General features: G+C 28.7%; 1 protein-coding gene across 1 annotated transcript; it reads right to left on the bottom strand.

The window, feature by feature from the left end:
* Positions 1-568: 568 nt before the first annotated feature.
* Positions 569-2706, bottom strand: LOC130796950 (nicotianamine synthase-like). Its single transcript, XM_057659404.1, has one exon. The coding sequence runs from the start codon at positions 2583-2585 to the stop codon at positions 1602-1604; it is 984 nt and encodes a 327-aa protein (XP_057515387.1). The 5' UTR covers positions 2586-2706; the 3' UTR covers positions 569-1601.
* Between the last annotated feature and the right edge of the window lie 12824 nt (positions 2707-15530).

Genomic DNA, 15530 nt, shown 5'->3' with positions numbered 1-15530 from the left:
CCAAAATCATTTTTAGGATAACAAATTTACAATATTTGTAAATTTTAACATTTATGATCATGACTTACATACTTGAGTTTAGCACCTTGGGGAGTCACGAATGACTTTGAGGAAAATTTTGAACCATAGCGAGTCGTTTTTCGTAGAGTAATTTCAATTGCTAAACTAGATTTATCATACCATGCGGAATATAGCATGGTTGGTAAACTTCTATTCAGATGTCAAAAGAAAACTTGTGATATATTTATTCAAACTTTTAAAATCCAACAAAAGGCAACTTCGTTCACACAAGAATTAATGTTTTTTGTTGGCACTCCCACATGGAATGCGATGCACATGAGACGTGTGCTCGACGTGTGTTATTTATCGAATTGTATAAAAGTAAGTAAAAAGTAACTTTTTGTATTTATAGGTAATCTATTTATTAATTAGCTACTACTAATAAACACATAATACTTTAAAAAAAGTAAAAACTTCATATACTACATATACATAATAATAATAATTTAAACTAAAGAGAGACATTAAAATTGAAAGGGTAACACCAAATTAAATCAAACATGGCAAATTAGGCAAAACATATAAAATCATTTGAAGTAATAACATAATATAATACATATACATATATAAATGTAAACATGATTTGACATGATTCAATTAAATGGTGCTACTTATTGTAGTGACAAATACAACTCTAGTTGTAGCAACATTAATAGCAATGCAATATTTGTAGTCCACACATACATAATTTCATATCTAATTGAAATGACTAGAAAACATCAAAAGAAAATCCTTCAATTCTAGAAATATCATTTGGTAAAAACTTCACCTTTCACCTTAGCTTCATTGTTGTCTTCTTCATTAGAATTGTCACATCTTGCATCCCAATTATTGAGTATTAGATTCAACCTACAATGAGATCAACACCAACACCTTTTCCAAGATAAACAACTAGAATAACTTCCAATCATTTAAAATTTTCAAACAACACATCCTAACTAAGATCCATCTTCATAAATGTGCTGATAGAATTTCTCCGTTAAAATTTTTGATTTAATAAAATATAATTTTTTCACCTTTAATTTCATATCAGACATTATTCAGACCTGAATAATTAGATACATATAATTTTATTTTTTTAATCGATCATCAAATAAGAGAAAATCTTTTTTCCCCTATAGATGAAGAAAACTTAACAAAAGTAGTGATATACATGTATAAAAATATATACCACTAAAAGTCGATTAAACCACATAAAAGTGAGTAAAAACAAAAGAGGATGATGAATGGAAAAAACACATTAGGGTTGGATCAAAAACGATTATGAATAGGTCATGCAATTTCCTTGCATAAAATTGATGAAGATTTTTGAAGGAGAAAGACAAGAGGGGATTAATCAATGATATGTTTGAGATGGTGGAAAAGAAAGTGATAATACGGTCAAGGAACCAACTCAACCAAAAATTTAATCTTATGGTTAAGGCCCCATGATATATTATATATTCTAAGAAATTCAGCAACAAGAACAACAAATGGAGGAATAAGCTTATTAAATTGAGCTCATTTAGCTAGCTAGTGTGTTGTGTTACACTATTAAGAGCTTATTGATGACCACTAGAAGCTAATTCTCCAATCATATTTCCATGATTTAAAGGGTTAAATGGTTGAATTTCCAAACACTTGCAACTTTGCAACCTCATAGGAGAAAAGTTATGGGTATGGTTTTGCTCCCATTCAATAGAGTAAATGGAAGAAGATAAATCAACGGCTTTCCTTGCAATCACAACCGAATTGATCACCTCATCCGTTGGATGAAAAACCGAAAGGACCTCAAACCCACATAGATTTTCCGGGTCTACAACCGGGTACAAAAAAGCTCTAGCCCCATGGGCACTCCGAACCATTAGGGTTGAACCGGGTGCCATGTTCTTAGCTAAATGGTGTATAACCTTAATCTTTTCCTCCTTGTTCATACCAACAAGGGCAGCTAAGAAAACAACATCATACTCTTCAAGTTCTTCTTTTCCCACACTCATAACATCCTTAGTGTGGAATTTCATTCGGGACGACAAGTCCGGATCAGGCTCAACCAAACGGGCCGCCATCTCGTTAGCGGACGGATCAATGTCATAGTTATCAAATTGGGTTTCGTGTAAGTGGTTTAGGGCAAGAACGATCGATGTGAGAGGGAGCGGGCCAGACCCGACAAATGCGACCCGTTTGGGCACATGGATAGAGTTTTGGGTCAAAATATTGTACTCCAATAAGCTAAGCTTAAGATAGTTGGAAAAATAAGGAAAAATATCAAGATGGTGTAACGGATTATCAAATGAGGCTAAAATTGTTGAGTAATGTTTTTCAAGAAGTCCCTCAGCTTCACCACAAAGTCTAATTAAATTAGACCTCATTTCTTGGATTTGGTTGCATAATTTTGTGACATCAATAGGATTAGGAGGCATACAAGTATGTACAAGTTGTGTGAACAACATGTTGACATCTTGTGAAGGTTTGAGACTCTCAAGGCTTGAGATTTTCTCATACAATTCATTAATTTTGTTCACCAATGGCTCTTCTTGGCACACCATTATGTCAACACTATGAGGATACTTTTGATGGGGATGAAGAAAAAAAAAAAGAAAGCAATTGTTGCAAGAAACAATAGTTTTTTGTTTGTTTGATAGGAGTCTTTGGACTTGGAGAAATTAGACCATGGAGAAGGGTGTTATTTATTGGCAATTGTAGGGTCCACTTAAATAGTTTTAATCTTTTTAGATGCTTGGTCCCATGACATTTTTAAGTTTACTTATACCTATTTAATTTTGTTTTAGTTGATACTAATACTACTAATAATAATAATAATAACCCTTTAATTTGTGGGATAAAAACCCTAGCTTGTATGTGTGACTTTTATCCTTTGACTTTAGAGAATGTCATCATAAAGGAGTAATTCACTGTTGCAAGGTATCGAGTTGCGTGCATTTGGATTTTCATCATATATTTTTAGTTTAATTAATAAAGCAAATATTAATAATTTCCATTCATTCGAAAATATTTGATACGTCACGATTATTAATATTATTTATCGTTCAAGCTTATTTTATATATTGCGGTTAATTTATAAAAATTCAAATAGGATTTTATTTGAAACGTGTTATTGCATAGTTCACGATAATAACTTTTTATAATTATTAGTTATGTCTAATTGAATGTACATATATATAATCAAAACAACGTGTTGAATTGCGTAAAAATTAAATATGATGATAAAATAAAGGAAGTGTAAAATGTCTAGAAAACAAATATAGATGTAATATTAGAATATACAATCTTTTTTCCTTCACTTGCACATAACATTGTTTTATGGGGTATATTGTAGAATTTTAGTGTCTAGAGGTTTGGAACTATTGATTACCGAATTATATATTTAATTTTCAACGTAGTTTTATTGATTTGCAATTTACATAAAGTCGTCTAGATACAAATTACATAAAGCAGCGTTTCAGGACATGTATTTCATTTTAAATTGTAAATTTTAATTATAAAATTATTAATGAAGAATTTGAGAATAAAAATTTTTGAAAAATCATTTTCAAATCCTCGTCATTAACCACTTTTATAAAAATAATGAACTTGACTCAAATCTAATTTGAATCTTTTTTATTTGCCAAATACTAAAATTGAATCAAATTTATATTTTTAATGAAATTATCATCTCCAAACATAGCATAATAAAAATTCAAGTGAGAATTTTTTTTTAAATGTAATATAGCAAATTGAAATAGACCATAAGAGCTTATATCATCATCATCATTTTATATATATATATATATATATATATATATATATATATATATATATATATATATATATATATATATATATTGACAAAAACATTTCACAAATAGTGAAAGTGTAATAATCAATATGAAACATATGAAACCGATGGAAAAGAATTAATTGACAAACAAAGTCTAAATGAAATCAGTAGTAGTATTTGCAGTATCATAAAAATCCAACTTAATAAATAACTAAACTTTTGTTTTTGTTTCTTCTGAGATATGATTTTTAATAGTAATAATAATTTCTAGATCTTCTAATTTAAATCCGATAGAACTTAATTATTATGAAAATCTGATTTTGAATCACACAATAACTAAACTTTAAAAGTTTTGGAAAAAATATAATATCTGAAAAGTATTTAAAAAAAATAAAAAATGTTGGTAGAATTAAGGTCCTACATACTTATGATGAATATCACAGATGTGTCTAAATTTCTGAAAGAATGAGGACATATTCCATTTACTGTGTTTCTGTATTGTGCATGCATGATTAAATTTAAATATTATGAACCAATAAAATATATTCAGCTGCCACTAGTAATTTTATGTCACAAGCATGCATGTTAATACTCTGAAACCTAGCTCAGCTCTCATGGACTAAAATGGCCTACTTCAATCATTGTAAACAACATGCAAATATAATATTATATAATGTACACCCATTTAGGTCCGTTTATGAGATTTTGATGATATATATGCAACCTTAATGTCATACATTAATTATGAAAACACATCATTATATTATTCTAATTTTGGTCCGTTTGGTTAGTGGTACTAAATAGTGGGAATTAAAACGATTTATAGTGTAAAATTTCATTAAAGTTCCATGTCATTCCCATAGTGATGAAATAATTTTTATCACAAAAAAGTTTTTTTGTTTACAAATTTTCATTATCATCTAATACTACCTCTTCCAATGATAATGCATTGAAATGAATTTTATGAAGAAAATGAGATGAATGGAGTTGGACAAGCATGACCTTTAAGGTAGTCAAAAAAATTTTCAACCAAAATTAGTAAATTACACTTACTTTTATTCTCATTACCACCGTTTATTACCACCTACCAAACGGGTCGTTAATGTAGTTTATATGGTCTCTACTATGCTTTTTATGTTGGAGACCCAGAACATTTTAAGTATGCAAAAGTTTAACAACGAGATTTGAATAAATCAAATATCATTGATTATTATTATAAACCTCATTAATATCTTAATATTCTCACAAATTAATAATCTTTATCATGATGTCCAACTTAAAATTTGTCACAATAGCATATACATATAATATGAATATTAGATATTAATTTTTATGGGAAAAATTGTGAAAATAGCCATTTGTTATGACCATATTTTCCTTAAAAATTTGCTATATTACACTTGTATAAAGCTAGCTATGATCATTAAAATTATATAACAAATTAAAAGTCACCCAATAATACTATATACCAAGCTAGTAACTATAGCACTATTATCATCATCAACATTAATTACCTGCTTTAATTTGATACTTTGAATGTAAATGTATGATTATATATATTATCGGGGCATTGTGGCCATATTTGCACTATGCAATATTAAGGCATTAGTTGGAGGGAAACAAGTTGTAAGGCAATGATCAACTCCTATGGGCTAGCTTGCTATATATGAAACATGTACACGGTAGGCTCAAGGAGTGAAAAGCTAGGTAAAAATCAAATTCATAATTTTTTTAAAAAAGTGTTAGCTATTGTCAAAAAATCAACTTAAATAAGCTTTTGGTTGAATTGGTTCCTAACATTGTATCAGAAGCCAACATGACAAGAGATCAGGGGTCGGAATCTCAGCCACCCCTCATTTAAAGTGAAATATTTAACGTCAGCTGGTATGACATATGAGGAGGGACTTGTGTTGCATTCATACTTATAACCCAAAGGTCTTTCGTATGAGGGAAAATTGTTATTAGAGTATATAATATATCATAAGGCTTCAACCATTAGTTAAATAAGCTTTTAGTTGAGCTAATTTATCAACAATTACTTGTTCTAAAACCGAGACAAGATCAGCCTATTCTCTTAATTGGTAGATGTTCAAGTTATTAAACTAATATTTCTTTTAAAGTATAAGTCTTATGAAATATAAGTACGGAGAATTCATGCTCATTTTATATTGTAGGCTTTAGAACATGGGTGTCGACATACTATGTTCATTCATTTTTGATCTGCAGTACGTGACTGCTGCTAGGGTACAAAGAACATGAAGTGGATCAATTATACAACACCATTTAAGTTCATTTTTCCCTTTTGAATTGCATATCAATGCAATCTTATGATTTTCGTTTTGGAACTTTGCCATTGTATGAGTTGTTTAAATTAATTACCCTTTTGAAATATTACAATATATTGAAAATTTAATAGCATTAGTTAGCCTAGCTATGATCCCGTAATGCTCTCTGTTCCATTGAATTTATAATATTTAATTTTTTATGTGAAAACTTTTAGAAAGACATATGCAGAAAACTTAATAGGACATAAGAGACATTTTTAACTAACTATCATCATATTTGCGCTAAATAATGCGAACTAATTTGTGGTAAAATTACTAGATTTGTCAAAATGTATAGAATTTTATTAGTTTAATTATAATTTTTATGAAATATATTTATAGAGTATTGAAATTTGAATTATACTTTAAAAATTGTACGTACAAAAAGCAAATATAACCAATAACATGAAACGAAAGGAGTATTACAAAATAGTTATTTTACGTGTTGTACGAGCTTAAGAATACTGGAGAGAGAAAGGAGGGGTAGGATATCAAAAATTCTCTTGAGAATGAATGAAATAAAAGTCTAATTAAAGTTAATTAAACTTGAGAATTAAGGAAATATATGATGTGATTTTAGCATTTTAGATCAAGTAATTGTATTATTGCGAAACTTGCTTAATGTATGAGAATGAGGGAATCTCATATTGGAACTAATAATATTGGTCACATGCATGTTAGGAGATTAGTCATCTTGACTATTTATGACGACAATTTCAAAACCTAAATTTTAGTTTATTATAAAGTTATAAAATTAAGCGACAATATTATATTTTCAATAAATAATCTAAACTTTAATAACTAGAAGGGTTGAAAATTTTACTAACTTCTTAAATTCTTCACTAAAAATATTTTTTCATATTTAATTGAAGACAAAATGAATATTATAAATTGAGACCCTTAAAAATTTTAGGTCATGAGCACTCCTCACTTTGCTCATCCCTTTAAAATTTCTCTTAATATATATATATTTTTCCGTTTAATTAGTAAAATTTACTTTTTAAGTGAAAATTAATAAAAGAAAAATTAGATTGAAAAAAAAAATATATATATATAATTTAGTAGTTTAGATAAAGATCGGTGCTGATTGAGAGAGACAAACAGACTATGCCATAAGGTTCATGCCTTCATGGCCGGGTTTTTAGGATTATGTAGGGATTACTCGTCATTCTCCTCTCCTCTCCTCTAGTGCTAGCTACTAGAGATGTGCATAAAAACCCGATTTGAAATATTTGATTTGGATTATTCGGTATCTAGTTTTCGAAATCAATTTACCCGTTATTTTGCAAACCGGATAATCCAGATCGGGTACTCGGTTTTAAAACCGAATATCGGATCCGGATCACCTATTTTTGGAAACCGAGTATCTGGTATCCAGTTTTATTTATTTTTTATTTTGTTTTTTTTACTTTTTTCTTAAATAAAATGATGATAGTATCTCTCAAGCTAACCTTGAGTTGAATCTTAATATAATTGTTCTCTCTCGGATTTTTTTTTATGATTGTCCTTATTTAAACCAATAAGCAATAATGTTCTTCTATAATTTTTTCTAATTTGTCTTTTATGGCTAATTAAGCTATATATTTTTAGAGAGTTAGTATTTGAATTTTATATAAAAAAAATTCCAAAATGAAATAGGGATAAAAAAACGCATAGTTGAACGAAAAAAAGACAAAACAATAAAATTAAAAAAAAATCGGGTATCCGGATTCGACCCGGATTAAACCGGGTATTCAAAATCCGAGTTGGAACCGGATAACAATTTTGATCCGAATCGCCCCAATATCCTATTTTGAACACCCCTACTACCTACTCTCTAAGAATTTGCATGTCATAAATAAGTTAGAATGATTGATATAATTATAATTAGGTTCAATTAAGCCTATCAGTTATCAGCCTTTTGAATGAAATTAGTAATGTTAGTTTTTAGCTAGAGATGCGAAATAATTACATCAAGAAAGAAAGTGTACATATCAAAATGGCAAGGCATATGATATATTATAAGACTATAGGAGTTTTTATTTTTTTTATTTTTTTTTATTAATACTTAGTTGATCTACTCTTTAAATGAAACATTGTATAATATTATAATGTAGACTAGGTTTATATAAGAACACTTTTACGTAGACTTAATGTAGATAAGAACTTAATATTAAGTACTCCATTTATAACTTCTTTGTATTTGTGACTGAAAATAATATTCAGCTCGTCTTATATGAGACCATCTCACTATGAGATGGGTCCATATAATAGTTCATTTCTTTATTTGAGTACTTTAAGATTATAAGTAATTGTTTTAAAGTTATGTGTAATCACTTTAAGATTATAAAAAATAATTATATTAAAATTATAAGTAATCACTTTAACATTATAAGTAATCATTTTAAAACAAAAAATATATATTAAGTCAATAATCTCATCGTAAGATCGTTTCGTTTCAGAATTAGTGTTTCGCAAATCGCAATACGTTGAACAAGTAATGTTTTGGTTTCGTAAGCGTACGGACAAGTTGCATGTTTCATCTCTTAATTGTTTGCGTGTGGTTTGCAAAAGACTCACCAATCATTAATTATGACCTAAAATACACATGAAATAAACAAATAGTGAACAATTTGGCGACTATAATTGAGTTTTTTTTTAACAACATAACTTCTATTAAAAATGATTTGAATAAAGAATCAGTTTATGTCTCACTTAAAGAGTATTAAATATTAATTTTTCAAGTAAAATCTTGAGTTCGATTCTCACATAGTCTTCCTTATTCTTCAGCCTACCTTATAGTAAAAGAAAATGACTTAAATGATGAGGTCTCTTAAATTATTTAATCTAATTTCGAATCATGTTTGGTAATTATCTCAAATAATAACTATTTAAATTATGAAATTACAAATACTAATATATTTTTATAATTTTATTAACTTTTATGGAATAAGCAACATATTTAGGTTACTAATTATTAGTTTTAGGACCATTTAAATTTCAAATTAGTTTTTCATTTCTCTAAACTTATGAATTCAACTCCATTTGAACTAGTGTTGCCAAACAGAGCCTAGATACCTTTTATCTTGTGCATTCACACCATGAAATAGTCTAAATAAATTTTGCAATCCATGATTTAAACCATAATAATACATCATTGAGTATATTTTATATGAAAAGTAAGGCTAGATTCATGCAATTTTATTATTCTTTTCTTACATTAATTAATAATTAATGGTACGTTAAAGCTAGAGTCATGCATATGTAGTAAAAGTATTAATTACTTTGGCGCAAGTTCTTGGTTTTACCCTATTTGTAACAAGATAATAATTATTTCACTTTTAGAAATTATGACTTTTCAAAAAGAAAATTAAATTAATATATTAACAAAATTAAATTTTATATCAATTGTCCGTTCTTTTCGAATAAGGTCATAAATTCGAGTTTTACATGTATAGTCCTTTACTTCCCCGGCATACCCAATCATATATATATATATATATATATATATATATATATATATGAACTATATGATATAGTTAAACTTTAAGTTTATTCTTGTCACCTTTAATTTTGTTAAATTAATCTAATTTTTAACACTTTTATTATACCTGTATTTGACAAATTCTTTCTTTTACAAACAAGGCTTGCTTCTTCCAACTTCAAACATAATTAGAAGTTACCAAATCATTTTCCTAGACTAGAGAATTAGAGATCATATTAATTATAAAAACAAAAAAATAATTATTAATTAAGTTTAAACTTCAATTAACGAACGTACGTGATGATGAAGATTTGCTATTTCTAATTTCACACTAGTATTAACAACAAATATACATTAACAACCACAATTACCTAACTCAACATTAAAAAATCAATCAGTTAGAAATTTTGGTTGCATAAAATGATCATAATAAATTAATAATAATAATAATAATAATATTGGTTAATTACATTTATTAGTTATTACTCGACATAGAGGACATCAAAACAAGATGGCTCAAGTATTTCTCTCAGCTACTAAATGAGTCTAGGGGGTCAAAGGAGGAGGATAAGCAAGTTTCTAACGTTCAAAGACCACTGGAAAATAGGTGAGTGCTAATACCACAGAAGTAGGAGAAACTCTCAAAAAGATGGGGTTTAGATAACATCTCGATTGAGGTGTGCAGGGGTTTAGGAAAAGAGGGCATTCGTTAGCTGATGAACCTCTTTAATACGATTTTGAAGACACATAGGATGCCAAAAGAATGGAGAATAGCACACTAATAACTCTGTTTAAAAACAAAGGCGATGCGCAAGTATGTGGGAACTATAGAGGTATCAAGCTTTTAAGCCACACAATGACATTGTGGGAAAGAGTGATAGAGAGGAGAATTAGACAGGAAACGGTGATTAGAGAGAACCAATTCGATTTTATGCCAGGAAGGTCAATCATTGAGGCAATTCATGTTTTGAGAAGATTGCTGGAGAAATATAAGGAGCGAAAGAAGGATTTACATATGGTGTTCATTGACTTGGAGAAAGCTTATGATAGCATACCACGAGGCATCATCTGGGACAGCCTCAAGGCTAGAGGTATTTCTTCAGTGTACATTGAGGCTATACGGGATATGTACGACAGAGTGTCGACTAATAACATTCAAACACCGGTGGGATAATAGAGACTTTCCCGGTTAAAGTTGGGCTACATCAGGGATTGACTCTAAGCCTTTTCATTTTTACTGTCATTATGGAAGAGATTTCTCAATCTATTTGGGAGACGGTACCGTGGTGCATGCTTTTCGCGGATGACATAGTGCTGATAGCAGAAATTAGAGAGGAGGTCAGTAATAAATTGGATTAGTGGACGAAAGATTTAGAAGGTAAAGGGTTGCGCATTAGTCGCACGAAGACTGAGTATTTGCGATGTGACGTTAGTGGGACAACACCGGTAGGTGAACCAGAGGTGTCCATTGGAGAAACAGTTGTTAAATGTACGACCAAGTACAAGTATTTGGGATCGATCATTCAAAGGGATGGAAAGAGTGACGGAGATGTAAACCATCGCATACAAGCGGGTTGGATCAAGTGGCGTGCAGCCACCACTGTGCTATGTGATAGAAAATTTCCAAGCAGGTTAAAAGGAAAATTCTACCGGATGGCAATCAGACCTGCTCTGCTATATGGGACCGAATGTTGGCTTGTTAAGAAGAGTTTTGAACATAAGATGGAAGTTGCAGAAATGCGTATGCTAAGGTAGCCCTTATTTCTAGAAAAATGCATGAAAATAGATTGAGATGATTTCGACATGTGCAGAGAAAGACTCTCGCCGCCCCTGTGAGGAGAGTAGAATGCATTATAGTAGAGGGTAAGAGAAATCGAGGAAGACCCAGGAGAACTTGGGATGAACAGATAAAAGTTGACTTGTGTGAGTTAAACTTCTCCGAGAGCCTGACTAAGGATAAGGGTCGTTGGAGGCGTCATATCCATGTTTTAGAATCCATGTTTTAGTTTTTTTGTCCCTTTTATTTTATTTTGTGGGTGGGTCTACTTATTTTTATTTATAGGACTTTTTATCTTTCCCGTGTAGCTACGTCTACATATCTTTCTAGAGCCGGGGAACTCCTTTGGCTGCGCTCTCCTTTATGGGTATGAGTTACCGCCGTCCTTCCCTCCCCAGACCCTGTCCATAGTTTTTTCTATAAGCAAGATATAGTGAATTGGATGATAATGATGATGATGACTCGACATAGATATCGATTGGTTTATTTAAAATAAAATTTGAAATGAATTTTTATTAGTTAATTATTTCAATCGTTAATTAGATAGATAATTTTATTAAAAATCTTTATAAGATCAAAATTGATGATTGGATTTTATAATAGTTTTAAATCATTTCACATAATGTTTTAATATCGAAAATATTAAAAGCTAATTCTACCATTTTTCAAGTATATATAAAACAAATATGTTGACTGCTTCAATTTTGAATGCCAATTATCTTTTAAAAAACTACATTTTTATATGTATTAACATTAAAATCTTTGTATATTGCATCGTTGATTCATTTCCATAATAGTCCATAAATATATTTTATCTTTAATATATCTTTCAAAAACATTAATTAAATTTCTCTCTATTTAAAATAGAATATTCTAAATGAAAAGAACATATAAATAGTAATTAAAATAAAAATCCTAAGTATTCTCATTTTAATTATAAATTGTTTTTATTACATTCAATGCATGCATTAAATATAGGACACTCTTAATTACCTGTCTTTTTTCCTAATCTTATAATACTTGATTCAATGGATGCATTAAATATAGGAGTATTATTGTTTCTTTTCATAATTTTTAGGTTATTAACAATTAAGGTAACAATTTTCTCAATTCATCATGTTCTACCAAATTTATCCAATCCTATATACTTTTAGAAGCTAAAAATATGTTAAATATATAAGCCTAATCTATTATTTACTTTTGAATTGGATTATTTTGTCTCAAAAATCAATCGACATGGTCTCTATTCTCGGCGTCACATTACTAACTAAACATCAAATAAACTACAATAATTAAGATTTTTTATAATCGTTTCTTTTTTTTTTTATTATAGAATAGACAAAAAAATGAGGAAAACTAGGTGAGAATTAAATTTTATGTTTTTTTAAAAGTAGTATTTACTCATCTGCTGAGAATCTTGATTCTGATCATTTACAAATAACAATCTTAAATAATTATTCATAAATTCTTGTATGAGACGGTCTCACCGTGAGACATGTCTCATACTTGAATTAAATAGCCCAACAATATAAGTGTCTAGCTTATGTGCTTTTTGTTTTGGAGTCGTCTCACCGTGAGACGATCTCACACAAGACGGATTAATTATTATTATTATTATGAAACACTTGTGGGTCCTATAATCCTATTAAGTATACATAATTAAAAGTTTGTGGGTCCCTTGTTTGTATAATACTCTTTTATTAGGCACCTCACAGTTTGCGATTTTCTACCTTTTATTAAACCCATGATCTCTTCGTAATTATATCTTGTTTTATTTCAATATTTACAAATACTTTTAAAAATTATTTTCTCTAGTATTTGGCTTTTGCCTTTTACGTGAAGTGGAAAGCCAAGCTTGGTCTACTAAGGTAGTTAAAAAGATAATAAGAGGTATAAATAGCTTTCAAGAAAGGTATAAATAGTGACCTTATCTTTTTTTGACATGAACTCTAACAATTCCTTTTTTTTGATTTTTTTTTACTTACATTTAAATAGTAACTATTATTTATCAATTAATTTTATTTTATAATTTTCTAAATATGTAAAGAAATACATAGTTATTTGAGATTTTAATTGGTTTTTCTTAATGCATAATTTTATAATATTAATTTTTTTTATAATTTCTTCTTATGCATATTTGACGATATTTAATGTTAAAAAATACATTGGATAGGGTATAATTATTACAAAAGAACTTAGCAAGGATTATTTATTTATCATCAATATATCATCATAATACAATATATATTTCGTGCACAGAAGCGATGATTAGAGTATAAAGAGGAATGAAAGATAATAGACCATAATGATCTTATTACAAGTGATAAATAGGTTGCAGCTAGAAAAAGTCGACCAAAGCTTAATATCTATATTGAGTAATATAATAATAAATGGGTTTTTTCAACAAGTTTTATATGAGACCGTTTCAACATTAAACAAACTTGTATAACTAGCTCATTTTTCTGATTGATTATGTTAAGACTTAAGATTATAAATTTATAAGTGATCACATCACTTTAAGATTGTATGTGATCATTGTAAGACTATAAAAAACGATCACTTTAAGGTTATAAGTAATTATTTTAAAATATTATATATATATTTAGTTAACCCAATAAAAATGGTCTCACCATGAGACCTGTATCGTTTTGAAAATTTGTATCATAGGATTATTCTTGTAGAAATGTAGGGTATGTTTTGCTTAAAAAAAATATGTTTTGATTTTACATAAAAACCTAAAAAATTTCGGAGGGGAATTTTAGCCGCTTAAAAAAATAAGGTTTAATCTCGTGCTCGTGGAACAATGATTCATAAATTTGACGGGATACAAATATTATGTTACAAGCCATGATTCTCTTAATTTTTGTTCTTTTTGATTTCTTTGAATTTACAGCATATATTCTAATATATTTAATAGGTTACAACCTTACAACTTCAAAGAGACGAAGATATTATTATATTAAGAGGTGATTTTGAGTTTTGCAAAGTTTCAAATATTGTTTTACATTTAAGTAAAATAATTGCAATTACATTTAGTTATTTTTTTTTTAAACTCAATTTTAAAAGTTAAATAAAATAAACTGAATCTTATAATTTTATGTGTATTTTTACATGTTATTATATAATTTAAAATTCAGCTACTCTTGTGAGAAATTGTCTCTCAAAGAGACAACCTCAAAACAAGAAGTCAACATCTTTATTTTCACCTTAATTTGTATTAATTGGGTTATTTAGCTCATATATCTAACGTGTCTCTTGAAGAAACTGTCATCATCATCATCATCCAACCCAGTATATTCCGTACATAGAAAAAACCATGAACAAGAATTGGGGAGAGAAGGACGGCGGCAACTCATACCCATAAAAGAGAGCGCGGCCAAAAAAATTCCTCGACTCGAAAAATATACGGAGAAGTAGGTACAATGAAAAGAAAACCTATAAAAATATATGAAGTAATTATTTCTTGATAAACTAGTAGAGGCAACAACCCCTAGTTGGCTCTCCCTAGTTTTGCCATTGCACATGATATTTTTTGAATAATATTCTTATAATGAATGAAGCTTAGTTTATTGACTATGAATGGCTTTTGTTCGTCCATCCATATTGCTATCTTTTTATCCCTTTTCCTTTTTCTTTTTCTTTGGTTATGTCCACTATTTTATTCAACTTTCTCTTTTGGATCATTTCTAAAAACTTCCTTTGACTTTCTTTGCATGATCTATTTGTGATCAAAATTTCAAAAATTTTCTAAATTTAAATTAATCTACTCATATCTCAAAATTTTCTCACAATTGGTATATATATGGTTGCATTGAAAAACATAAAATTATATGTAATAAAATAAATGAAAAAAGTATTAATTACTAATAACATTAATTGGTATAAAACTTGATAATAAATTTATATTTTAATAGTACCATATTGATTACATGATATATTTAATATTGCTTATACATAAACCTAGTGCTATAATAATAAACTAAATTCTATTTTTTTTGAAAGGTAGCCAGGGTACCGTTTATTTCGACCATAGGGTTAGAAAAAGAAGAGTAGCAAATAGTGTGAAAAGCACGTGATAAGGATCGAACACAAAACTCTTCACAACTAAGGTGAAAAGTAGACCAACTAAATTCTACTTCTATAACACTT

This window comes from Amaranthus tricolor, chromosome 12, assembly GCF_026212465.1.
Source record: "Amaranthus tricolor cultivar Red isolate AtriRed21 chromosome 12, ASM2621246v1, whole genome shotgun sequence".
NCBI lineage: Eukaryota > Viridiplantae > Streptophyta > Magnoliopsida > Caryophyllales > Amaranthaceae > Amaranthus > Amaranthus tricolor.
The sequence above is the reverse complement of the archived record's forward strand: the minus strand, read 5'-3'. Positions and strand labels throughout refer to the sequence as shown.

What these genes read in the sequence shown, in the direction of transcription:
- LOC130796950 (XM_057659404.1), bottom strand. Translation starts at nt 2,585, where the DNA reads ATGGTGTGCCAAGAAGAGCCATTGGTGAACAAAATTAATGAATTGTAT.